Genomic DNA, 26,781 nt, shown 5'->3' on the forward strand with positions numbered 1-26,781 from the left:
CTACCGACCGAAATTCCAGGTACCGATGTTTCCAGAAAACAACAACGAAACCTGGCACAGGCGTGTGCATACAATCTTCATCTGATTCCTATAAATATTTTGCAGCCGAACTTCTTCATGTTAACATTATGTACAGAAATTTATATCTGAAAGCTTTATTTGATTAAAATTATGATAAATGACATGGCTGGGAATGCAAGTAATCGATTTTATGCTACGAAGAATATTTGCTCCAAGTTTAGACGGTTAGTTTTGTGATTCCCTTCATCTTTATCATCATGAAACTTCTTTTCCTCATTTTACTGAGTAAATATTTTCATAAAATTATACTAATGAGGGAAGCGATAAAGGAAACATTCATAAAACAGCAGTTTAGTTGACCGCATTTTTGTTTTTCAAACTGAGGTATCAAGTGAAGACTGGCAACTTTCGTGCATTTGTGAGTGCTTCTATTCATCTATCTATCTATCTATTGCCAGATCCCTCAGTCCTGTAAGGGGTGGCCACAAACAAATCGCCTCCATGTTGCCCTGCTACTATTTGATGCACGTTACACCCTGAGTCAGCCACTTTGTCCTTGCTGATTCGGCTCCCTGGCAACTTTTGTGGGTTTGTGAATGCTCCTATTCATCTATCTACTGCCAGACGCCTTATTCCTGTAAAGGGTGGCCACAAACAAATCGCCTCCACGTTGCCCTGCTACTATCTGATGCGTGTTACACCCTGAGTCAGCTTTCACTAGCCACTTTGCCCCTGCTGATTCGGCTCCCTTCTTATGGTCTATACAGTTGACTTTGGACCGATTCTGCCAGTCTCGTATGAGAGTTTGACTTTATCGCTGGTGACCAGAATTCGTTTTCGTTTTTAAAGACTCCAACATGCTTGCATGTGTCGGCCTTGGTCACCTAATGGCGGCTCTCCACGCTGCACGATCCATTGCAGCCTCCCTGTTCAGTCCCTTAACCCTGAGGTCACACTTAATGACCTCGTCCCATGTCTTTCTTGGTCTACCCCTCATAACCCCACCCCCAATATTAACACTTCTCACCTTCATCACCCAAATATCATCCCCCATCCTCTCCACATGTCCAAACCACCTCAATCTACCTCTCCTCATCACAACACCAATACACTCCAGCCCCATCCTACCTCTCAACTCTTCCATCGTAAACCCAGCCCCTCTAGGCCTTGGACACAGGGACGCACTGCACATCCACCTAATCATTGTCATTTCTGTACGTCTGAGCCGGCGAATATCTTCCTCCTTCACTGCCCAGGACTCACTACCATACAGCATTACACTCCTAACACATGCTGCATACAAAAACCCCTAGCACGTAGGGAGAGTCCTCTCAATGTCAGGAGAGGTAAGAGCTCCCTGAATTTCTTCCAACCACTTCTCACCCTAGCCACAGAGCTAGCTCCAGCCCCACCTCCAGCACACAACATGTCTCCCAAATAACAAAACTCTTCCACACACTCAAGAGATTCACCAGCAAGTTCAATCCTTTCACATCTGACAATCTCCACCTGCACACCCCGACAGAATGGGTTTTAAAAGTCAATCTTCCTTATTAAACTTTATTACTGTAGCTCGAATAATCTATCTACGGTTAAGTGTACTGATCTGTCTCTAAACCCCTAAAGACTGCATTTTTCTGAAACTATGTTCCACCCCAGTTGCAATTCAGGGTTGATTTTTCAACTTTTACCAAGGTAAAAAAATTTTCTTAGATCTGAAGAGCTTCAATTTACACAACTGAAAATGCCAATCTCAGTTCAATAGGCCTAATGGTTACCACAAAATTGCCCATCAAAGATTATAAAAGTTCCCCCTGGCGGTTAGAAAGAAAATGAAAAAATTGGCAGAAACCTAATTTTCTCTAAAGAACCTTATCAAAATCAATGTAAAATATGTTTCTACTATGAAACTAGGTGTAGGGGTTAGCATGAGAGTAAGAAAAAAAATAGCAAATAATTCTTTTCCCAAACTCGAAAAATTTGGGAAAAACCTAATTTTTGCTAGAGAACCTTACCAAAATCAATGTACTGTAAAACATGTTTCTATTGATGAAACTATGTGCAGGAGACAGCATGAGGGTAAAAAAAAAAGAAAAAAGAAAAAAAAAAAAAGATAATTTGGTGAGAGTAAACAGACACAGGCCGATCGTGGCAGGGAAATTACTGCGTCTTATTCGCGACAAAGGATAGGGAGGGAGGTAGGTGGACGTGCGGTGGTGGTGAGTAGATGAGACACATCCCCAATGTAAAAGAGGTGGTGTAGGGGGTATTATGGCAAGATGAAATAAGCACAAAATGATCATAGCAGGAAAATTGCCTTGTCATTAACCCATTGACTGCGGCTGTATCATATATGATTTCCTGTTTTCAAAAATTCTGCCGTCAGAAATGGCACAAAATAAATCAGCTAGCAATTCATGGCACACTATAAAATATTGCCACACATAGATTATGCATTTTTGCAAGGAGCAGAGCTCAGCTCAGTTACCTACAAAATGCTGAAGTAATGGTACGATATCTTCTCCATGCCGCCGCTAGAAGTAGCCCAAACAAATATTGGATGAAATCTCTGGATGAGTGTGTTGATGACGGTGATATGTTGTTAGGTGATGTCAGTGATGGTTCAGATGCTGATTTACACCTTATCAAATCGCAAGATTGACACAGTGCAACCATAATACATTGTTCGCCTGGCACCACCACACAGGGAATATTTATTACTTCACGCACCTGTTTCAGAGGTAATTTTTTTGTTTGCTATATTGTGTTATATACCACTGAACTCGGGATTTTTTTCTCCATCTTTTGTCAATATTATTTTTTTCTAATATTTTTTTTCTAAGCATTTGAAAACTGCCACACAAAGGATGTACATGCAAACAAACACTGACACAGTGAATGGATTAAATATAAGGTGGGGGTTTAGGGGGGTGAATGAGGGAGTTGGGGGTTGATCGGGCAAGAGCACAGAGGAGACTCAAACAATGTGCTCATTTCTGGACCAAAATAAGGTATGTTTTGTGCATGTCATCTATGATTGGTTGCCTTGACCTGTGACGTCACATGGGTACCATCCGCCAGGACAACTGTGTTTCAATCGCCAGTGCGATGCACAGCCTGCTTTATTTTATACAATTTATGAGGTTATAGTACTTTTCACTATGTGCACTGTGTATGTGTGTTTTGCGAAGACATCGCACAGTCATTATCTGAGAGGCTTTCATATGCCAAACCGATAATAATCATCAGACTAAAGTGGACACTCTTGTGTGGACGGAGGGATAAGGTTTCTCCCAACGGCCTTGTCTGTGAAAGGCATTTCAACTCAGAACAATATGCAAGAGATTTGCAAAGCTATCTACTGAGGACACTGCCACCAATATAAAAAAAGGTGCTAAAGCCTGGTGCAGTCCCAGACCAAAATCTGACTGCAAAACAAAGGAGTACGTAGAGAGTGAATAGTTTTAAAGTGAAATATACATGACCAACAAGATTAATTACTAGGGAATTTACATTCAGATATGACCATCAAATGGTCCCACAACACATCTAATGGATTGTCTTGTCTCTAACAAAGTACAGTATTACTACCAAGATACTATAGGGTGTGTGTGATTGGCTAAATGAATGTCCGTGAACCCAGTCATTTTAACCCAAGACGTCCCGTCAACGTGTAGGTACGTTGCAACATTTTGCATTTGCCAGTCCCGTTGACGTACTGGTACGTTTTGCAATTGCAAGGTCCCTAATTTGCACAATTTTCAATTTTCGCGCGTAATTTATCGTATGTATACACGGGACACCTTCCTCTATTCCTCTACAAGATGCCAAGCCGCATAACCTCCCCCCCCCTCTGCATGCCATTGTCTTGGCAATTCACCTGTTACCAGTGACCTGGCCAATAAAGACATTCAGGGCCAGAGTGATTCCCCAATCGATGACAATGTGGAGGACAAAGTTTACATAGCATTAGAGGAGGAAACAGTCGGAAATGATGATCAGTTAATGTATTAAAAAAGGTCAGGAATGGTGATGAGTTAGTGAGTGAAACAATGCTTATAATTACTATATTACTGTTTGAAAACCAATATACTCTCATACTACATATAAATTTGTACCAAATAAATAAATAAATACCATTTAGGAGTGGTTTGGAATAGTTATCCTCCCATAGAACTCGTTTGCTTTGCAGCCAGCCTGATAGAAAACCCTGTAAGGTAAGGAGGTACTCCTACCTGTATCGAGTATTTTAAACCTCAGGTGAGCGATTTCTCTATGATTTTTCGATGTTTCTCACCAAAAGCGGAGGTTTTAGCCAATAAAATTATTTTCCAAAAATGGTCAGGACTGGGGGGTGTTGGAGGTGCAAAAGTGGTCAGGACGTGACGGGTTAAAGAGTTCTAAAGCATTATCATTGCACCTTGACTATACTTTCATTTAGCATAACACTATAAAATTTCATGAAGTGGTGACAGTTAGATATTATGAAAAAATTGATCAGTGGAACAAAATATTGCTACTGTCCTACATGTATGAAAGTAATGCTTGTAATCACTTTAAATTAATACATCATCATCATCATCCGGACCTCCTTTCCCACCCTAGGGGAGGGTGAGGAGTAGTAATGTTTTGACAGCCCAAATCTGCCCAATCCAATAGGCCACGCTTCCATTCACTCATCATTTAGGCCCCCGGAATCCTGGCTCTATCGGATACGTCAAAAACATTCACCACGTTCTGTCTCACAAAAATGTATCTGATAGAGTCAAATTAATACACACCTTTGGAAATTTGAGAGAGAATACTTAAATGCTGGTAAGATACAGAGAGAGGGAAATCTGATAGACAATACTTAAATGCTGGCAAGATACAGAGAGAGAGAGAGAGAGGTATTCCTCTAAGACTTCGGCATGATGAAATAGGTGTGAAGTCACTTCTCTCTCTCTCTCTCTCTTCTCAAGTAATATAGAACTGATGCAAATTAAAGATAATTACATCTTATTAAAATTTATTTATATTTTGGTGCTTATAAAAAAATCATTACCACAAGTACTATCTTATTAAGTGTATAGATACTGTAGGTAGCTGTCTGGTGGTCATGGTGGTGGTAGTAACTGAGAGAGAGTCACCTGATCCCAGGTGACATAGACAGATTGGAAAGTAGGAGGAGTTATATTCTGGGGATGGAGCAGGCTGCACATTAGCACACTGCTTAGTCACTACACTGTGGGCATGAGACATTCCCTCATGCAATGTAGATGTGGTATTGGTGAGTAGTTTGGATGGGAGGGGACAGAGCAGGCTATATCCAATCAGCCAAAGAGAGGTGGAGAAGTGGCAGGGGGGGAGGCCCCCCACAGACCTGGTGAGGGGGTGGGATCTTCCTTTCCACCACCTCAGCCCCTAGTTCTGATTGGGTAGGAACCATTTACGACATAAAAGGGGCTGGCATCATGCTCGGCAGTTTTTTGACAGACCTACAATCATCAGTCACAGGACTACGTGGCAGACTTGCAAACTGATGATCGTCAGTCATAGTACTTTAGGGGTTAATCATTTCAGGTCTGGCCCACTTTCAGACATGCTGTGGAGTTTTTAATGTTTAAATTAATACCCTTACCAGTAGTAATCTATCTTCCATACATCATCCAATCCTGTGTTGCCCCATGAGGAGCGTAGGAGATAAAGGCTAGGCAAGTTGGTCCTGACATTTGTGATGAGTGACCAGCCTCACTCATCCCTGAGTGTTATTACGTGAGCAATAAACCCCAACCACCTCTTGAATATAAACCTATATAGGCATCTTAATTACCCATTAAACCACCAGGTGCCATAATTTGGTTATATGGTTACCACCCAGCATAGTAAATGGTTTCCTGGTGTACAGGAAACCATTTGCCTTGTCACTCAGTATAGAGTCACCCATAGGCAGAAGGAAGAGGAAAGAATGAAGGAAAGGAAGACAGAAGAGGGAGTGTAAAGTCACTCATGGGCAGAAGGAAAAGGAGAGAGTGAAGGAAAGAAAGACAGAAGAGGAAGGAAGGAAGAGAGGAAAGGGCAGACACCCAAAGCAGCACTGCAATGAGTAGATGGTGAGCACTCCCATTTTTGACAACACTCAGCATTCTTCACATTTCAGCTTCACTCTGAATGCTGCAAGTGGGTGCATGGTGTGGTTGCCGTTAGCAAACTCCTTCAATCCAATGACATATTTTATACTATATTTTTCCTGCCTCCAGACAAATTTCTTCACTACTGAATATATTAGTTGGAGATGGGAGAGGTGCATTTTCCTACAAAACCATTTACCATATTCATCACACCGGGATTTCTAAGCACTCTCAATACACAGAAGGTACTGGGTGAGGTGTCCTTTCTGAGCAAAAGTTTACCATATGTTTTGGTGACCCACAACTACCATGCATCAACACAGGCAGATGTTCTAATTTTAGTAAACTCTGGAAAGCCATTAGGAGCAACTGTGAAATCCAAAAGCGGTTTTGGGCTGGTCCTGCAAGACAGTATGACTTGCTGGATGTGCTTTGGGTATGATTAAAAGCATTTACTTGCCCTGAGTGTCAGGGGGCAGACTCTCCCTCTTCAGGACCACAGTGAGGGTGGGGATACCTTGGTTACAAGTAAGTGACAAAGTGGGACAACTTTTACCTAGTTGTGGTACAGTGGAAAGGTGTCTGGCTCTTAAACCTAGTCATGGTACAGCGGAAAGCTGCCTGGCTCTTATTTAAAGAGTCCTGAATTCAATTCTTGACATAAAATTGGCAATATGTTAGTTGATACAAGTCTGTTTCTCACCATATATACAGTTGAGATTAGTAAAAGGCTGTATCATTGTTCTCCAATGTATACAAGAATGATGTAACACAAGCTGGTGGTTAAAGGTGATGCATTTACTATGTATGCACCATCAGACGTATTTAACCATCAAGAACAATTGCAAATGTGACTCGCATTAACTCTTTCAACCTAAGAATATGCTTTGCACTCATTTCCTGCTAATGCCAAACAATTTCATTCAGTCTATATGAGGCCTCTCAGGCTGAGGGAATTATGAGAAGCTAAACACAGTTCAACACATGATAAAAAGCAATTCAACATCTCTTCATCATGAGTCCCCTGGCTAGAGTTGCAATGGTCTTCTTTATTATGTCCAAGGTAAAATGAATTAGTCCCAGTGATTACAAAGGTTTTAGAGAAGCTTAATAATGATCTGCTGAAGTATTGTCTATGAAATTCTAAAAAATATTTGTTTTTAGAAATTATTACTGTTACAAAGGTTTTAGAGAAGCTTAATAATGATCTGCTGAAGTACTGTCTATGAAATTCTATGAAATAATATTTGTTTTTAGAAATGACTATTGTTCTTTGTGGTTGGTGGGGGTGCTTGCCATCCACCCACTCGATGTAGTGCTGCTCTCGGGTATCTGCCCTTTCCTCTCCTCCATCCTTCCATCCTCTTCTGTCTTTCTTTCCTTCATTCTTTCCTCATCCTTCTGCCTACGGGTGACTTTACACTCCCTCTTCTGTCTTTCTTTCCTTCATTCTTTCCTCATCCTTCTGCCTACGGGTGACTTTACACTCCCTCTTCTGTCTTTCTTTCCTTCATTCTTTCCTCTTACTTCTGCCTGTGGGTGACTCTACACTGAGTGACAAGTCAAATGGTTTCTTGTACACCATAAAACCATTTACTACACTGGGTGGTAACCATATAACCAAATTTTGGTGCCTGGTGGTTTAGTGGGTAATTATGGAACTCCAATCGGATTGAGCCGGTGAAGGTTTATATCCAAGGGATGGTAGGTGGTTTACTGTTCATGTAATGCCACTCAGGGATGAGTGAGGCTGATCACTCCCATCTTAAATGTCAGGACCAACTTGCCTAGCCCCGGGCTGCTACACTCCTCATGAGGCAACGTAGGATTGGGTGATGAATGGATTATTGTTCTTTCCAATTTACAGTAACACAATTCATGATGGAAGCAAGTGACATAACAACAGACAACCATGTTATATACAGTACACCTTAATGCAATGCAGTGCACAATTTTCAAGTATAAGAATGTTAACAGTCATGCTGCATGCACATTTAATTGATCTGATACCCATGTTCTATTCTATTTTAGTCTTCATACAGCCATATATGTACACAAATGCATAATGAAAAAATACTCACCAGGGACAGGAACACCATTAAATTTGACAGAGAGAGTGTGCACAGCAGCTTCCTTGGGCTTGAAGTTGACCCTGAACCTGGCGTGGCCCTCTGACTGCACATAATTGGGAACATTTCGCCCATTAACTGATACAATGATCTCTAAGTTCCCAGCTCCAGCTTGTGAGGCATCAACTGGAAGAAGAGAGCAAGAGGAAGACGTGATGAGGTGAAGGACATGGTGTAAAACATGTGAGATTTAAGGACAGGGCACATGGATTAAGAAGATAACTAATGTGACACAGAACATGGAACAAGAGGAGCAAAAAGATAACTAGTGTAGAAGCAACAAGATAAGTGTAAAGGACATGGAAATATATGAACAAGAAAAAAAAAAAAAAATGAGCAAATGTGATATTCACAAACAAACAAACAAACAAGCACACATGCATAAGCACACACACACACACACACACACACACACACACACACACACACACACACACACAGTTGAATAAAATTCGACAGGGAGAACAACTGACGCACTGTACATGTATAACATGTCTAAATATATTGCTAAAATAACTGACCTGCATGTAAAACATAAATCTATATACAGTTTATATCTAAAAAATAAGTGAGATAGATGAATGATCCATCTTATTTGTCATCTTGTGTTTAGCTCCAATGTGTATGCACTCCAACAAATTATTTCTATTTCCTTTGCTTTTTGGCATCATCTATATACTGTACTTGTGTTGTATTATCCCTTCTCATTCTGACATAAATAATCACTTCTTTTTTAGCAGCTTTCCATATTGCTATCAGCCATCACTGATTATATGCTAGTATTCTCTTAAACTACAACAAATTCAGATACTCTAATAATATAATAATAATAATAATAATAATAATAATAATAACAACAACAATAATAACATTAATAATAGCTTCATTTTTAAAGGATCTAACATGCTTGAATGAACTGGCCATGGTCACCTAATGGTGGCTCTCCATGCTGCTTGAACTCTGGCAGCCTCACTATTCAGTCCCTTATCCCTGAGGTCGTACGCAATGACCTCGTCCCAGGGCTTTTTTGGTCTACCTCTTGCAGCCCTACCCCTAACGCTGACACTTCTCACATTCTGCATCCAACTGTTATCCCCCATCCTCTCCACATGCCCTAACCATCTCGATCTACCCCTCCTCATCACAACACCAATACACTCCAGTCCCATCCTACCTCTTAACTTTTCCATTGCAAACCTAGCCCCACCCCCCCGGCCTTGCACTGAAAGACACACTGCACATCCACCTAATCACTGTCATTTCTGCATGTTTGAGCCTGTGAACATCCTTTTCCTTTACTGCCAAGGTCTCACTACCATACAGCATTACACTCCTAACATGTGCTGCATACAAAGGTCCTTTAGCATTGAGGGAGGGCCCTCTAAATGTCAGGAGAGGCAACAGTTCCCTGAACTTCTCCCAACCACTCCTCACTCTAGCCACTGAGCTAACTCCAACCCCACCTGCAGCACATAACATGTCCCCCAAACAACAAAACTCTTCCACTCACTCGAGAGACTCACCAGCAAGATCAATCCTTTCATGCCTGACAATCTCCATATGCTCTCCTCGACACATCGCACACATAAAATCAGCATTATCTTGTGGTCTACCTCTAATACCACTACATCTCTTATGTACCCACTTATCACAAACACTGCACAAAATGGATTTACATCCCATGCCCTTGTGGGAAACCACACATGGCCACTCTACCTCTTCTTTGACAGTACAGCCACCACCCCTTGATACCATCCCCTTTGTTTTATCTGCATTTACTCTCAAGCCTGTGTGCCCCACACCATCTCTCCACTTCCTAAATCTTTCCTCCACCTTCCTTTCACTCTTTGCAATCAACACCAAATAATTGGCATAAAACATCTCCCACAGGAATCCATTTCTGAAGTAATATGAGAGGGCTTCGTGTAACATGATAAACAAGAGGCTCAAAGCTGACCCCTGATGCACATCAACATTCACAGAAAACTCATCACTGAAATCTTCATTCACTCTCACTTGGGTGCAAGCACCCACATACATAGTCATAACCACTCCAACCAGTCACTCCCCGATCCCAAGCTCTCATTGCCCACTTCACCACCTCCTTAAGGACTCTGTCAGAGGCCTTCTCCAAATCAACAAAAACAAAGTGTAGATCCCTTTTCTTAACTATACATTTTTCCTGAAGCTGTCGAACAATGAATATGGCATCAGTGGTCCCTTTGCCTGGCATAAACCCAAACTGCATATCATCAATGTTCATTCTTTCTCTAATCTTACCTTTTAGAATTCTCTCCATTTCCTTCATTATTTGGTACAAAAGCTTTAAGCCTCTATAATTTCCTCTTTCCAGGGCATCACCCTTCCCCATGCACACATTTACAATCACACTCTTCAGCCAATCATCTGGGACAACACACTCATGTATCATTGTATTTATCAAGTCAGTAACTAACCCTACTCCTATATCTCCTGAGGCCTTCAGAATTGCAGCAGTCAACCCTGACACACCTGCTGCCTTCCCCACCTGCATCCTGCCTGTTGCCCTGGTCAAAGTAGCATCATCAATCAAAGGCCTAGGGCCAAACACTGGATCTGCTGGCTCAAAACTTTCCCTGTTCCAGTCAAACTCCTCATACAAAAACTAGTTATTATGCTCTCTCCAGGTATCTTTAACATCCCCACTATTCATCATTCTTCACACACTACTTATCCATGATATCCCCGTTTTCTCTCTTCGTCCAATTTGCCATCTTAAAAATCATATTCTTCCTTTTCTCACTATTTAGGTTATCCAGTAAAAGTCTCTGAGACTCAGATTTTGCCCTGTAAACCTCTTTTCTAGCCCTACACTTGGCAGCCAAGTATTCCTCTTTGTTACCACCCCATTTCCATTCCTGGAAAGGTCTTCTTTTCCCCTTAATTGCAGCTTCTACACTCTCATCCCACCACCAAGTTACTTTATGTCTTGGTCCATCCACAAGCTGAATCAGTAACTTTCAGGAGATTGTTCTTGAGAACTCTGTACAGTTCATTAACACTTCTGTCAACAGCTCCCTGTTCAGCCACCACTCTAATCACCTTGCTATAGAAAGCATCCTTTACTGCTTGGTTTTCCAACTTCCATATTTTCCTTCTAGGTGCATAAGTCCTCTTTTTCATCTACTCCTTCTTAACATAAAGATAATAATAATAATAATAATAATAATAATAATAATAATGATAATAATAATAATAAAAATAACAATAATAATAATCAGTAATAATAATAATAATAATAATAACAATAATAATAATAGTAATAATAATTAATAATAATAATAATAATAATTGTCTATCTATAGCTGGATGCCATAATCCTGTTAGGCAAGGCCATTTGACTCTGAGTTATAGTACTTCCCCCTAGTAAACGCCTATATGGGCGGCAGAGGATGTCGTGTACTAAGAATTCACGTACTGTGAATACATAAACTTATGGGAAAAATTTCATATGGGTGGCACCCCCCTTCATGGGCAACCCTTGAGACACCTTTCACATCTAAGTATTGTACAATACAGGGAAACACTCTAAGACATATTACCTAAGATAAAGTAAACCAACAAGATTATGGCTTTACTAGGTAAATCAACAAGGATATGGCTTAACTAAACCAAGAAGAATATGGCTGCTCACCTTTACCCAAGAGGACAACAGACGTGATGGAGGTAGGAAGAGGATCCGAGGCAGGATGAGGCACCTAGCGTGCATCTCCTGCATCACCCACCACACCACCTGACACACCACATTCCTCACCACTTTCGTCACCAGCACTTTCGACACTTTCACTACCTAATGCACTCACTTCGTTCATAAACCCTTCAAAGTCTATTTCTGACACCTCAGACATCGAATCATCCTCTTGATCCTCTCCAGGATATAGCTCTTCTGATGTTGAAGGGAGTGATTCCTCACTTTGTTCAAGCCGAAGGAAACGGGTGATGAGTGTTTGCTTCCGTCTGTTTACTTCCTGGTTGTGCTTGTCAGTGTAGTAACGGAAGGTTCTGTCCAGTGAAGACATCACCTCCTCCACTCGCAACTGAGAGCGTTCGATGTCCTTGAATTCTTCTTTGAATTTATCAAGGGCACACAGTACTCTGCTGATCTCCATCAAGGTCAAATCTTCACTCTCCATCACTGGTGTTGCTGCCTTTTCTGCTGCTATCTCCAGCTCAAGATGGGCAGAGCGTAGGCAACCATTAACGCTTCTTGGGGAGGCAATGTCGTGTACTCGGGGTAACCACGGATTTAGGCCATCTTCGCTGCCCGTCTTGCTTACAAGGAGTTCAATTCGCGTACTAATAAAAAATGCACTAATATTTAAAAAAAATAGGTCCTCGCATACAAGGGAGATCGCGTACTCGGAACTCACGTATTGTGGGGATGTACTGTAGTTGTTTTATGGGGAGGGGCACTAACCCTCCATCAACCCACTTGTTGACAATGAAGGGAACATGTATCAGTTGGTATTATGGTTACCACCAAATATTATAAATGATATCATGGCTTACAGGAAACCATTAGGCTTGTCACTCAATGTAAAACCACCTGAAAAGGAAAGAAGTGCAATAAGAAGTGACAGGAAAGGTGGGAGAAATACAGTAAAAGCTCGACTAACCGGAATGCATGGGGATTCTTCCATTCCGGATATGGAATTTTCTGGATAATCGAATGTTACTCTTAGAAATATTCTGGGAGGTCAAACAAATGAAATAGTATCAAACTTGGGACTTTATTTCATAAAGTACATTATTCAGTATTAGATACAGTATAGGTACACTCACGCTCACTAATATCTGCCCAGGGGTGCCCCCTTCCCACCTCAGAATACCCAGGGAAGAGGGGAGGAGGGGACAAAACGAGCACCACCCGCCACTACCCCAGCTCCTGACAATCCCCCACACCCCTACCCAATCCCCTACCCCACCTATCATTCTTAACTAGCAGTTACATCTCAAGCTGATTTCAAGCTTAACACTCTTGGTCCCACTGCTAATACAAACACAGAACATTAGGATATGTTAAAAGTATATAACTGTAAACATGTTGCGGCAAGAAATTAATGCATTATGATGTTGACAGTAAAACAAAAACGTTAACAACGGCCACCTCAGGCCTCCTGTGTTGGGTGCATTGCTTTGCAAACACAGACACACACACACACACACACACACACACACACACACACACACACACACACTCAAACACGCAGGCACAGACACGGACGCATGCACACACCCAATGCATGAGGCCTGGGATGGCCGTTGTTAATGTTTTTGTTTTATTGTCAACGTTATAATGCATTAATTTCTTGCTACAGCATGTTCATAGTCATATTACATTCTTTTTACATATCCTAGTGTTTTATATTTGTGTATTAGTAATGTGACTATGAGTGTAAAGTATGAGGTTAGCTTGAGATGTAACTGCCAGTTAAGAATGATGAGGGGGGGGGCTGGGAGGGGTAGGGGTATGGGGGAGGGTTGGGAACTGGGGTAGAGGCGGGTGGAGCTCGTTTTGTGCCCCCCCTCCTGTCTTCCCTGGGTATGTGGGGGTACGAAGGGGGCACCCCTGAGCAGAAATTAGTGATCGTGAGTGTAGACTGCAATACACACAAAAAGACAGCAAGAGAATTTGCACAGGACTGAATACAAACCAGCAAACATTATCAAAAATTATTTAAAGAAAAATTTAGCATATGTTACAGGCCAAAATAATTTTGAAAACTTAGCTATGTAAACTACTTTATCCTGTACTGTACAGAATTAATCAAGAATTATAGGGGGACAACCGGTATCCGGAATATTTTCGACCCCATGCCAGATCGAATTTCCATTTCGGTTATACAGATGTGCCGATACATTGGATGCTGGTTAATCGAGCTTTTACTGTAGGAAGAAAGGATGGCAGGCAAAGTAAAGAATGATAAATGGGAAGGAAGAGGTAGGCAGCACTACATCAAGTGAGTGGATGATAGTTGCCACCATCTACCAAAAAATAATAATATAATAAAAGTGAAAAAAAAGTGAGTTTTACGCCAGGTACCCCATTTTTGGATAAGGGCTAAGGCGTTGCCCCTGGGTAGGGGACTTTGGTTTGGAGCGTGTAGCATTTTATGACCGGATGCCCTTCCTGATGTCTACCAATGACCCTTGGGTGGATTCGATCTTCCGACCCTTCGGTCAGAGCAGAGCGCTCTAACCCACTTAAATGTGCCAATTCTTCCTGAGGAATTCACTAGCACTTGAAAAAAGGTACAGTACATTACTACTAACGACGGGAAGAAAAAAATATATACATATATTTATACTGTATATATTATGAAACTATTAATTTTGTGTGGAGTACAAAACTGCACCTCTGACAGTGACATCAACTAAGCTCTGCAATCTTCTGTTGTTACTACTCTTTCAAGATCATAACTGCTCTGGAAAAGTAAAGTCTTAAGTTGCCTCTTAAAGGAAATAACAGGGGTAACATTTCAGTAAATAGTTTACATCTGCAGTATGGAACAACTGAATCTAACTGAACCAAAGCCTGGCAAGAAATAAGATTAGCAGCAAACTCACTGGAGAAATACACAGGTTTTCCAACGATGCCAGCTGCAACTTCAGTGACTCTGACCTTGTTGGCATCATAAGCTTTGACAAGGAAGGGCGAACCAGGCACCAACATCCCTGCCACACGCACTTCAACACTGTGATCTCCTGCACACAAACACACAGATTATGAAAACCACTACATATTCATTAGAAGCAACTTTTAACTGTACTAACTTCCATTACTACTACACAAGCTGTTATGCTTATATAAATCAGTACTGACAGCACCTACATTACCAAGTTAATTTAAAAAGAGTAAGTAATAATGGGAATGTCTTCTTACCAGCACTTCCAATAATAAAAGAATTAAGTGCTTTGCTATGTGGCACACTGGTGTATAGAAAGTTATCACATAAAGAGCTTGATGGATAATAGGGTGTACCTGGAACTGTGATACACAATGAAGAACTAACCTACTTCAGTGGGTGTGTACTGAACCTGCAGCTTTCCCTCAGGATTGGTGGAGACATGGGACTCCAGGTTGAGGCGGGATGGAGATACCACCTTCACCTCCAACTGATCCACACTTGCCTGTAGTTTGTCATTACACAATATATGCATTTGCCATACAAATATAGCCTATATTAAGACTACTGTTTATCTGAGAGACAGACATATTCTTACAGTTCATCATATTAATAATGTATAAGACTGCACATAATATTTTTGTATTAAAAAAATTCTCAGGGCACATATTACACTGTTGTAAATTATTTTATAATTACCCTCTAACATTTTACATAAAGAAAAAAAAAAAAAAAAAGCCAGTGCTGCAATGTATCAGTAAATTTAAGAAAAGATGATATGGGAGACAAATGGATGCAAAAGAATTATTTTATTTCCTTGTAATATCATCAAGCAAACAATAAAGCAAATTTAAGCACTGCTAGTGTCTGACCTGGGAGTCAACAGTGAAGGTGGCAGGATGGTCAACAGGGACCTTCTCTAAGCCAGCACCAGCCACTGTCACACGTGACACATCCACGACCTCACAGGAGAATGGTGACCCCGGCACATTTTCTCCATTGAACTTGAGCTCCACTACATGAGGTTTGGCCTCCTTTGGTGTGAAGGATATGGCATAGACGTGGTTGCCCTGAGCCTGCGCGCTTGTCGGTACTTGCCCGTTATTTACTGTCACCTCCAGGTTACCAGGGCCAGCATTGTTTGTCTCCACTGAGGACATGGCATGGTTAGTTAACCCAAAACTTACTGTAAAAAGCTACCTAAAACTAACTTACTGTGGATGTCTCAGTTTGTTCCTTATCCTCTCTTGTGGAAGTAATACAGCACTGAGCTTGGAATTCCTCACATATATTCCAATAAAATTATACTGTAATAATACCAACACTACCAGACTATACTTAACATTACAGGAGCATAGTTATTAAAATTATTACTGTATATAATGATGTAATGAGACTAATGTGTACCCACCAAGAAAAGTGACAGGTTTGGCCACCATGCCACGGTCAGCGGGCCGCACTTTGATGGCTGCCACATCGTAAACTTTACAGCTGAAGGGGGAGCCAGGTATGGCTTCACCACTGTAGACTACATGAATTCGATGCTCCCCAGCGCTGCGGGGGGCAAACTCCACCCTGAAGGTGTGGTCACCATTGTCACGAACCTGCGCCGCCACAGGCAGTCCATTGGGGCCTATACAGATGCGGCCAAGTTAGTGTGGCCTGAGGCAAGGCTAGCCAGTGGTGGAGGTCACCAGTGAGGCAGGAAGAACTTGGAGCAAGTTAGGGGTAAGATTTTAAAGGCTGACTTAAGACAAGGTGTTTACTAGTCATTTGGAGTGAGAGTCAAGACTTATACCAGAGAATGGCTCAAGACAGAATATATCAGGAAAGAGTGTAGTCAGACCCATGGCTGCTAGCAGTAAGGCTCATTCTTATACTGGGGGAGTAAGCAGGAGCAATAGCAACAGGAGACAAGATGTCATTGAGGAGAAACAGTTAATTGTGTGTTAGGAGGATAAGACGGCAAATGCTCCACTTTTGATAATATTGCAAGTCAGCTTAATTGTAAAGGGTCAGATGTCTCTTAGATAAGCTAAAAAGTCTTCACTTATAATATTGTCCCTAAAACAATAAAAATACTAAGTCAAAGATAATACAATACGATATAATAGGGCTCTCTCAGCATGGTGTTGGTCAAGTGTCTGAAAAAGTGGCAGACAATGGTCAGTCAGGAGTCAGGTCTCCAGCTACACATCCACACATACAAACATGCACAAGCATGTCCAAACATACACACACACACACACACGCAGTATGCTTGGCAAGGATCACCTGCCACCACCACCATCAGTTCCAATAAAATATGGTATTACTGACCACACTTCTCAACCATGCACATCAGCCACGTTAAATCTATGAGGTGCAGGAAGCATGCAGTGACCATCCCAAGTGCCTGGTGGCTGGACCTCACCACACAAGCCACATCCCAGGCACAGGCTAAGCTAAGTGGTACAATAATTGGTTAGTATGATTAGTAAGCACGTTGATGTTTCCTCGTTCGCCCTGAAAAGGAAATAAATGTGTAAGGAAAAAATTAGGAGAATGGAATGGAGATAAGAGAAAGCCAAATAAACAAGTTACTCAACCTTAGGTAAGGAGTGAAAAACAGGATGTCCTGCATTATTATAAGAGACTAATATTTTCACGTGAAAAAGTTATGACATCCCAGGGTATAAGTAGTGAAATACCAGTAAGTTTAATCAAACATACGTGCAATAAATTGTACAGCACTGACAAACACAAGTAACTATAAACAGGACAGATTTCAAGTGTTCTACATGGCAAGAATATAACTGACAGAAGAGTTTAGGACTCAAGAATTTAAATAAAGCAAACAATTTTCATTACTGTAACCAGACATGCAATTAAAAATGATAGGCTGGGTACAAAGAACATAAATACTGTTGCTCTAAACATACTAATTTGGTCTCAATGAAGTTACTGAAGGTAACATGTCAGCCATTATGTACCTGGCTCCTACTACCATGAGGTGGACAACTTGTGGTGCTTATCTTTTATTTCCATTTGAAGACATTGTGCTATATTAGCACATAAATAAATTACTGCAATGCAGGTTTCACAATGGTCATGTGTACAAGAGATGATGCTTATGAATCACAAATGTAAGAGTAAGCTTCCATATCTGTACTGCAAAAAGGTAACTGGGAGATGACTAATAACAAGATGTAATGAGTTGTGCATTCTGGTCAATGCTTGCTACATTCAGCCAAGCCAAGTTACCACCCAGCTAAAATGGCAGTATCCAGTGATAACACTGTATGTACTCTTGACAAATGAACTAGTGAGAAATGTCACTATTCCTACAATGAGATGATAATAAAGGCCAATATGGTGACAGTTTGTTCATAAGGTGAATGATTACATGGACCTAGAGGTATGTGTGAGCCTCAAAATGTACACAGCATGGGAGGCAAAATATTATGAGCATGAAAATTATCTCTTTCATGATGCCAATATGTTTTTTTGGTGTAAAATATAACATCAAAATTGACGTACTGTACTTAGTATATGATTGCTATTTTCAAATAATAATCATTATACACCTCTACAGGACAGTTTACTGAAACATCTTGCAATTGTCTGAAAACTTAACAAGCAACAGCAATCAAATAAGAGATGGGAGTTCTTTGAAATACAGTATAAACATCTGATATCTCACATATGAAGTGAGAATGCAATTCTTAATACAGTGGCACCAGATAATACGGAAAGAATGAAAGGTGACAGTAATATCTTTCTGTTAGTCAAAAGCAGTGCATAACAGGGGAAACACAAAATACAGCATTGTGGAGTTTTGCAAGAAAAACAGCAAGGGTGTGGCACAGGGGTGTCATAATGCAAGTAAATGCTGCATGGCAAAAGAGATAGACAAGACCAGAATGACAGAGCCAAAAAGAAAATACAGTGTGCAAGGAAAAGGAGAAGTAAGGATGGAATCATCAGTCACACTTGCAGTGAAAGAAAGGTATGAGACAGATATGGAAGTAAAGCCAACATTACATATCTAAGATGTAGAAAGGTGACAGATACTGCAGTTATGTGGTCTATGGAGAAATATAAGGGCATATACCTGTATTTTATTTATAAGCAAAAGCATCACAGAACCAATCATATGCATTTATTTGTATTTTGGAAAACTGTTGATACAAAACAAAGAACGGGAGAAAACATGAAACTGACCATTGTGCTACACCACCTACAAACTAATTTGGTACTTTCTTACATAAAATTATTAAAAAACCACTGTTAATTTGACAACTTACATAACCAAGCTGAGAGGCAATTGTATGATACTCAAACTATACAGATAAAAAGCTGCCTGAGATGGATAAACTTGGAGAAAGATTGTTGACACTCACCCTCAACTGAGACCTCCACATCCTCCACAGACCCAGTGACATTAGAGATGGTAAAGAAGGATGTCTTCCCTACAGCTGTGGCTGCCAGGGACTGACCACTCACAACTATCCTGTTGGGATCTGCTTGTACCTGCACAGTCAAGATTATAATGTGCTATAGGTTCTGGTACTAACATTTACACAGGCTAATTTTAAAAATGATATGCTGCTGCAATTTATGAATATATATATAATATATATTATATATATATAATATATATATATATATATCATCATCATCCGGACCTCCTTTCCCATCCAAGGGCAGGGTGAGGAATAGCAATGTCCAGACAGCACAAACTTGCCCAATCCAAATAGGCCACACTTCCATTCACTCATCATTCAAGCCCCCGGAATCCTGGCTCTACCAGATACTTCAAAAACATTCACCACATTCTGCAGCTTCTCACAAACGTATCCGATTGAGTCAATCTGGATGCTGCCATGCTCACAAGGGGTGCCAAAACCCTGATCATGCACTTCTCCTCACAAAATTCATCTAGCCAGCTCGATCTCTTGTCAGTTCCCTAGCCTCACTGACTTCCAAATCTCTCTTCCTCAAATGCTCATCCACCATATCTCTTCACCTTCAATTTGGCCTACCTCGCCTCCTCCCTCCTTCAAATTCGCTCAGATATACCTTTCTCACCACTCTATTGTTATCCATTCTTTCCACATGACCATACCATCTCAGGCCACTCTCTTTGATTCTGGTGTCCACTGACTTCCTCACTCCACACCTTTCATGAATCACGTTATTTCATATCCTATCCACCCTCTGTACTCCACATACATTCCTCAGCAGTCCCATCTCCACTGCTCTTACTCTTGACTTTTCATTTTCATCCAATTCCATAGTCTCAAACTCATATGTCAGAGTTGGCACTAACACTCCCTCATGTAAGCTTCGTGCAGCTGCAACACTCAAGCCTCTGTTTCTTATCAAGGCCTTCATTGCACCAGCTAATTTTCTTCATTGTGTCACTCTACTTTCAACTTCTTTTGCACATTTTCCTCTCTTTTCTATCTCTGTACCCAAGTATTTGAACTCTCTCACCAATTCCAGTCTCTCTCCATTCACTGTGACATCACACTGGGAGACACCTTCTTTCTCAATAACCATCACTTTTCTCTACATTTACTCTCAAGGCACGACGCTCACAGACATCAGCAAAACTCTGCACTAGCCTACCAAGTTCTAGTCCGGTACTTGCAAGCAGTACTGCATCATCAGCATACAATAAATTTGAGATATTCCATCTATCACCATTCATTACCAACGCCATCCCTCTCTCCATTACTCGTGTTTTTCCTTCTCTCATCACCCCATCCATATATATATTGAACAACCATGGAGAAATCACACAACTTTGTCACACGCCCACACCGAAGTGAACCATTCACTTAGATGCCCATTAACCCTTACACATGCTTCGTTACCATCATAAAAACTCTTGACAGCACCTAGCAGCTTACCATCTACACCATACATGTGCAAAACTCTCCACAATCCCTCTCTGTCTACTTTGTCGAATGCTTTTTCCAGATCCCATCATAAAAACTCTTGACAGCACCTAGCAGCTTACCATCTACACCATACATGTGCAAAACTCTCCACAATCCCTCTCTGTCTACTTTGTCGAATGCTTTTTCCAGATCCATGAATGCCATAAACACCCTCTGGTCCTTCTCACAAGCCTTCTCTGCTATCTGTCTCACTGCAAATATTTGATCCACACATCCTCTGCCACTCCTAAAACCACCCTGTTCATCACTCACTAGGACTTCTGATATCTCTCTTACTTTCTCCATAATAATTCTTCCATATACCTTCCCTACCACTCTCAATAAACTTATGCCACGATAATTCTTGCACTCACTTCGCTCACCTTTATTTTTGTACAAGGATACAATCACAGCCTTTTTCCACTCTGCAGGCACAGTTTCACTCATCCATGCCTTCTTACATATCTCCAACAAGCACTTCATTCCACTCTCTCCACTTCACTTAAGCATCTCTGCATACACCTCATCAACCCCAGCTCCTTTCCCATTTTCAGCCGTTTCACAGTACTCTTCACCTGCGCGAGTGTCACGTCTCCTGGCACTGCATTCCTTCTCTGCACACCCCCAAAACCAATCATGTTTACAGCCACTCTGCCCTCTCTATTGCCATTCATCAGGCTTTCAAAATATTCTTTCCATCTGGTCCTTACTTCATCTCCATGGGTTAGTAACCTACCACCTGCATCCTTCACACTATCACATTACTTTCCACTTTCACTTCTACATTTCTGCATCTCTTTCCAGAATAACTTCCTATCTTTAGAGTAGTTCACATTCATTTTTCTTCCCAGATCATCATTTACCTCCTGCTTTTTCCTCTTCACTAGTCTCTTTACGTGCTTCTTGCTCTTGATATACTCAGTTCTTATTTCAACTGAACCCCTATCCTGTAACCACTTTAGACACTTCTTCCTCTTTTCCTCCACTTCCCTTTTAACCTCCTCATCCCACCATGCCGTACCCTTCTTTTTTGTTGATACTCTTGCCACAGCACACACCTCTTTAGCATTCCTAACTAAGCAATCCCTATTTGCATTCCACAGGCTGTCCAGATCCAATTCATTCCAGATCACTGATTCTAACTCGTCCTCTACTTTGGTCATGTAATCATCTGCCACTTCTTTGATCCTCAGCTTCTCAACTTTAAGTCTTTCACCCTGACTGCTCTTCTCTCTCTTGATCCACCTCACTCCTCTCAGCTTGATCCTGCATACCACAATCATATGATTTGACAGACCTCCACATCGTTCTCTCACAGCCCTCATATCAGCAACCATTCCCATCATCAACCTCTCTACGAGCACGTAATCAATCGGGCTTCTTTTAACACAATCCCTGTTTCCTCTATACCATGTATATTTATGTGCATCTTTGTGTTTGAAATACAAATTACAAATGCACAACCTCCTCTCCTGACACATATCCTTTAGTCGATTCCCATTATCATTTTCTCCTGGTACTCCATAACAACCCATTATGTCATCCTCAGGACCAGTGCCTACTCTTCCGTTCATATCCCCCATCACGATCACTTTATAGCTCCTGGGTATTTCTCCCACTACTTCACCCAGCTCATCCCAAAACCTGCCTTTCTCTCTCTCACCCCTGTCCTCACACGGTGCATACCCTACATTCACTGCCATATATATGTGTGTGTATATATATATATACATATATATATATATATATATATATATATATATATATATATATACACACACAAACATACATACACAGGCAAACCTCGATTTACGATACCCCTAGATGCGATACCCCGGAACGGTGATGGGGGTAGAAATACCATTCTACTCCACCTATCATAGGCCTACCCCCGGTTTTGTGATGGGTTTTGATTTTCTTTTTTTACAGATTTTGATAACATTTTAGACTTAAATTTTGTGTTTAGGTTGATCTGTAAACTGTTTTTGGACTTAATGTGTTTTAGTCATAGGTGGAGTGGACACTGTCATTTGGGGTATGGATTCTCACCCATCAGATGAGGTTCAAAACAGTGTGGACAACTAGGCGGCTCGACAAAGAATATTTCGTGTCTGACCATTGAACTGTCATCTAACCTAATGTGGAATACACAATAATAATTTTAAATAAATATTAATAATTCTGAAAACCTTAGAAAGTAAATATTTCATGCACTGACGAAAACTGTGACATTGATAAATCATATGTTTACATTTAGGCTGCTGAAGGAGAAATACTTTCAAAATACAATGGAATTTCTAAATAAATGTTGGAAAATAAGTGAGAAGAAAATAAAGAAGGAACTCAGCAACCAGAACAGTGGCCTACACTACATAAAGAGGGGCCGTTGAAAAGGCTATCTCGATCACATCATTGATCGCATTCCCTGTCACGAGAATTCCCCGTCAAAACATCAACGATTCTCCATCACAACATTTCGCACCTAGGACGATTCTGCATCATTCATACATTATTATTATGCATAATGGATGTTTACTTAATTGTCCCAGGACTGTCTGATCATGGAATTGTATATAATGCTTCTCCTTCTTTTCTATCAAGTTTGATTACGAGTCATAGATCTCATTCACCAGTGACCTTGACTCAGTGTAAGCAAGACAGGCACTGGTTTTGGGCTTTGGTTAGCTTCTTTTACAGCTGTTAGGTCATTTAGATTGGCTTTAAACTTCTTTTTGGACTCATTTGGGTGGGTTTAGGACTTGGTTGAGGGGGAAACCCAAGGCTCAAAAACACATCCCTACATTTTACGTCAAATCTACCCCAAGATATGATACCCCACCTAGCAATGGGTTTTTACTTAACCAATTGCATCGTTAAACTGAAGTAAGCTTGTATACATACATATACATATATGTATTATATATATCAGGTGCTCCTCCCCTAATGCGGTTTGCTGTAGTGCGATGTTGCTCTAATGTGGCACAATTTTGCGGAAGGAAATAAACATTCTAACGCAGGCACTGTTAGCATAACATGGTAATTTGAATCCTGAATCGAGCTAAGTATCTCAAGGAGTTCATCTTTGACTGTGACCCTTCCTTTGCAAGAGGTAATGACGTGATTACGCAGATTGTTGATGCAGTCAGCGTTTACAATCGTATGCATATTGACCGAGTAAACCGCCGTAAACAGTAACTGATCACTCATTACTTCACCAGACAAGCCGCTGCTGGTCTACAGCAAAATGATATGCAACGACAGCAGGATGAAGAACCTACGGAGGACCTAGAAGGTGATGTTCGGAGTGTTGCTAGTGAAACAGACTTTGATGGATTTCAGTGGGTGTTCTCCCCTTCTAACTCATCTCCGGCGATGTGTGTCTGCTCTTTTCCTCACATAAGGTACAGTACAATACAAAATATATATATATGTATACAGTAAACCCTTAATATAACAAACTAACTGGGGGGAGGGGGGAGTCGTTATATCCGAAAGTTCGCTATATCCGATGGTCGTTATTAACCTAGGGATTACCTACCCAAGGTCCCTATATCCGTGGAGTTGTTTGGTCCTACATGTGCGAACCACAACTTACTCTATGAAGTTTCACGTGAGGAATTCAATAGTTTACGTAGTTATACAGTACATGTACAGTAAATACCATCCTGTATGAAGTTGTATATATAAGTTCAATGCCTATAATGTAATGTAGTACTGTACTGTTACATTACACTTACCATGCCAGGGAGTGAACTTCTGCCAGATATAGTGACCAAAGATCTCCATATCTGGTGGAAGTTCGCTCTGGACATGGTGGGTCGTGATACCCAAAGCTCACTATAAAAGGGTTCTTTCTTTCCTTCATTCGTTCCTCTTCCCTATGCCTATGAGTGAGACTACACTTCCTCTTCTGTCTTTTTTTCCTTCACTCTTTCTTCTCTCTTCTGCCTAGGGGTGGCTCTACACTGAGTGACAAGCAAAATGATTTCCTGTACACCAAGAAACCATTTACTATGCTGGATGGTATCCATATAACCAAATTATGGAACCTGGTGGTGTTGTGGGTAATTAAGGTGCTCCAATCGGACTGAGCCCATGCAGGTTTATATCCAAGGGGTGGTTGGGGTTTACTGCTCATGTAATGTCACTCACGGATGAGCGAGGCTGGTCACTCTCATCTTAAATGTCAGGACCAGCTTGCCTGGCCCTAGGCTCCTGTGCTCCTTGTGGGAAGGCAAGAGATTGAATGACGATAATGATGATGAAGATACACGGTACATACATATATATATATATATACACAATAAATGTTATATAAATCATATGCCAATTTCTGAGCTAGTAAACTGGCATTGTTCACCATCGTGAAAGACTGATAATACGTTTCATTTCATTTTTGTTTTGTTTTTGTAGGCTTCAACATGCTTGCATGCATTGGCCTTGGTCACCTAATGGCGGCTCTCCATGCTGCACGATCTATGGCAGCCTCCCTGTTCAGTCCCTTAACCCTGGGGTCACACTTAATGACCTTGTCCCATGTCTTTCTTGGTCTACCCCTCGCAACCCCAGCCCCAATATTAACACTTCTCACCTTCTGCACCCAATTATCATCCCCCATCCTCTCTACATGCCCAAACCATCTCAATCTACTTCTCCTCATCACAACACCAAAACACTCCAGTCCCATCCTACCTCTCAACTCTTCCATCGCAAACCCAGCCCCAGGCCTTGCATGCAGGGACACACCGCACATCCAACTAATCATTGTCATTTCTGTACGTTTGAGCCTGCGAATATCCTCTTCCTTTACTGCCCAGGTCTCACTACTATACAGCATCACGCTCCTAACACATGTTATATACAAACCCCATAGCATGTAGGGAGAGTCCTCTCAATGTCAGGAGAGGCAACAACTCCCTGAACTTCTTCCAACCACTTCTAACCCTAGCCACAGAGCTAGCTCCAGCCACACCTCCAGCACATAACATGTCTCCCAAGTAACAAAACTCTTCCACACACTCAAGAGACTCACCAGCAAATTCAGTCCTTTCACGCCTGACAATCTTCACTGCTCTCTCCGACACACCACACAAGTAAAATCAGCCTTATCTCACAGTCTACCACTAATACCACTACATCTCTTGTGCACCATTTATCACAAACACTACATAAGATGGAATTACTTCCCACGCTTTTGTGGCATACTGCACATGACCAATAATTATTTGTATAAAATCAACATACAGTCACATTTCTGGGTAAAGAAAACAATTACCTGGGACTCTGGAATAAACTAAAAGGCTTTAACAATTCAGTTATTCAATATGTACTGTACTCATAAGCTTGCTACCACTACACACATTATGACATATGTATTACAGAGTGTACAAACACACTGACATCAACAGCTGAGTCTCACCTTGGCTATAAATGGTGAGCCCTGAACTGGTTCCTTGTTGAAAGAGATGTTGATTGAATGGTCAATGGCTTCAAGGGGCACAAAAGACACTGCAAACCTGAGGAATCACAATAGGATTCATAGTATACATGAAAATATTCACATCTGTAATGTGCTCTCTCATAATGCTAATCATATAAACCATGGTAGGCCTTCTTCAGGTCCTAAAAGCTACTCCAATGTGGTTATATCTACCACAACACAGTCTGCAGGCTCAAATATGGCATTATCTCATTATCTGATACTGAACAGATGTATCTCCCATGGCACAGGGCATGTGATTGCTCTGAGGTTCACTGGTGTGGGGTGACTGTGTGATGGTTTGAAGTGGTAATGTGGGGTGACTGTGTGATGGTTTGGAGTGGTAGTGTGGGGTGATGGTGTGGGTGATGGTATAGTCTGGGTGACTGTGTGGGATGGTGGTCTGTGATGGTGTGGGGTGATGGAGTGGGTGTTGGTGTAGTCTGAGTG

At 41.2% G+C, this 26,781-nt stretch overlaps 1 protein-coding gene across 1 annotated transcript in view; it reads right to left on the bottom strand.

Annotated features, from left to right (window-relative positions):
• The window catches only part of jbug (filamin-type immunoglobulin domains fbug), a 355,562-nt gene that overhangs the window by 49,292 nt on the left and 279,489 nt on the right, over positions 1-26,781 (bottom strand). Inside the window, exons 28-34 of the mRNA XM_080267010.1 lie at positions 26,272-26,368; positions 19,308-19,437; positions 16,337-16,558; positions 15,798-16,075; positions 15,313-15,430; positions 14,867-15,004; positions 8,213-8,386 (exon numbers count right to left, since the gene is read on the bottom strand). Coding sequence (XP_080123136.1) covers positions 8,213-8,386; positions 14,867-15,004; positions 15,313-15,430; positions 15,798-16,075; positions 16,337-16,558; positions 19,308-19,437; positions 26,272-26,368 — 1,157 coding nt within the window. The remainder of the gene's footprint in view (positions 1-8,212; positions 8,387-14,866; positions 15,005-15,312; positions 15,431-15,797; positions 16,076-16,336; positions 16,559-19,307; positions 19,438-26,271; positions 26,369-26,781) is intronic.

The sequence above is a fragment of the Coenobita brevimanus genome, chromosome 23, assembly GCF_032717465.1.
Source record: "Coenobita brevimanus isolate Jiangsu-jjx chromosome 23, ASM3271746v2, whole genome shotgun sequence".
Classification (NCBI taxonomy): Eukaryota; Metazoa; Arthropoda; class Malacostraca; order Decapoda; family Coenobitidae; genus Coenobita; species Coenobita brevimanus.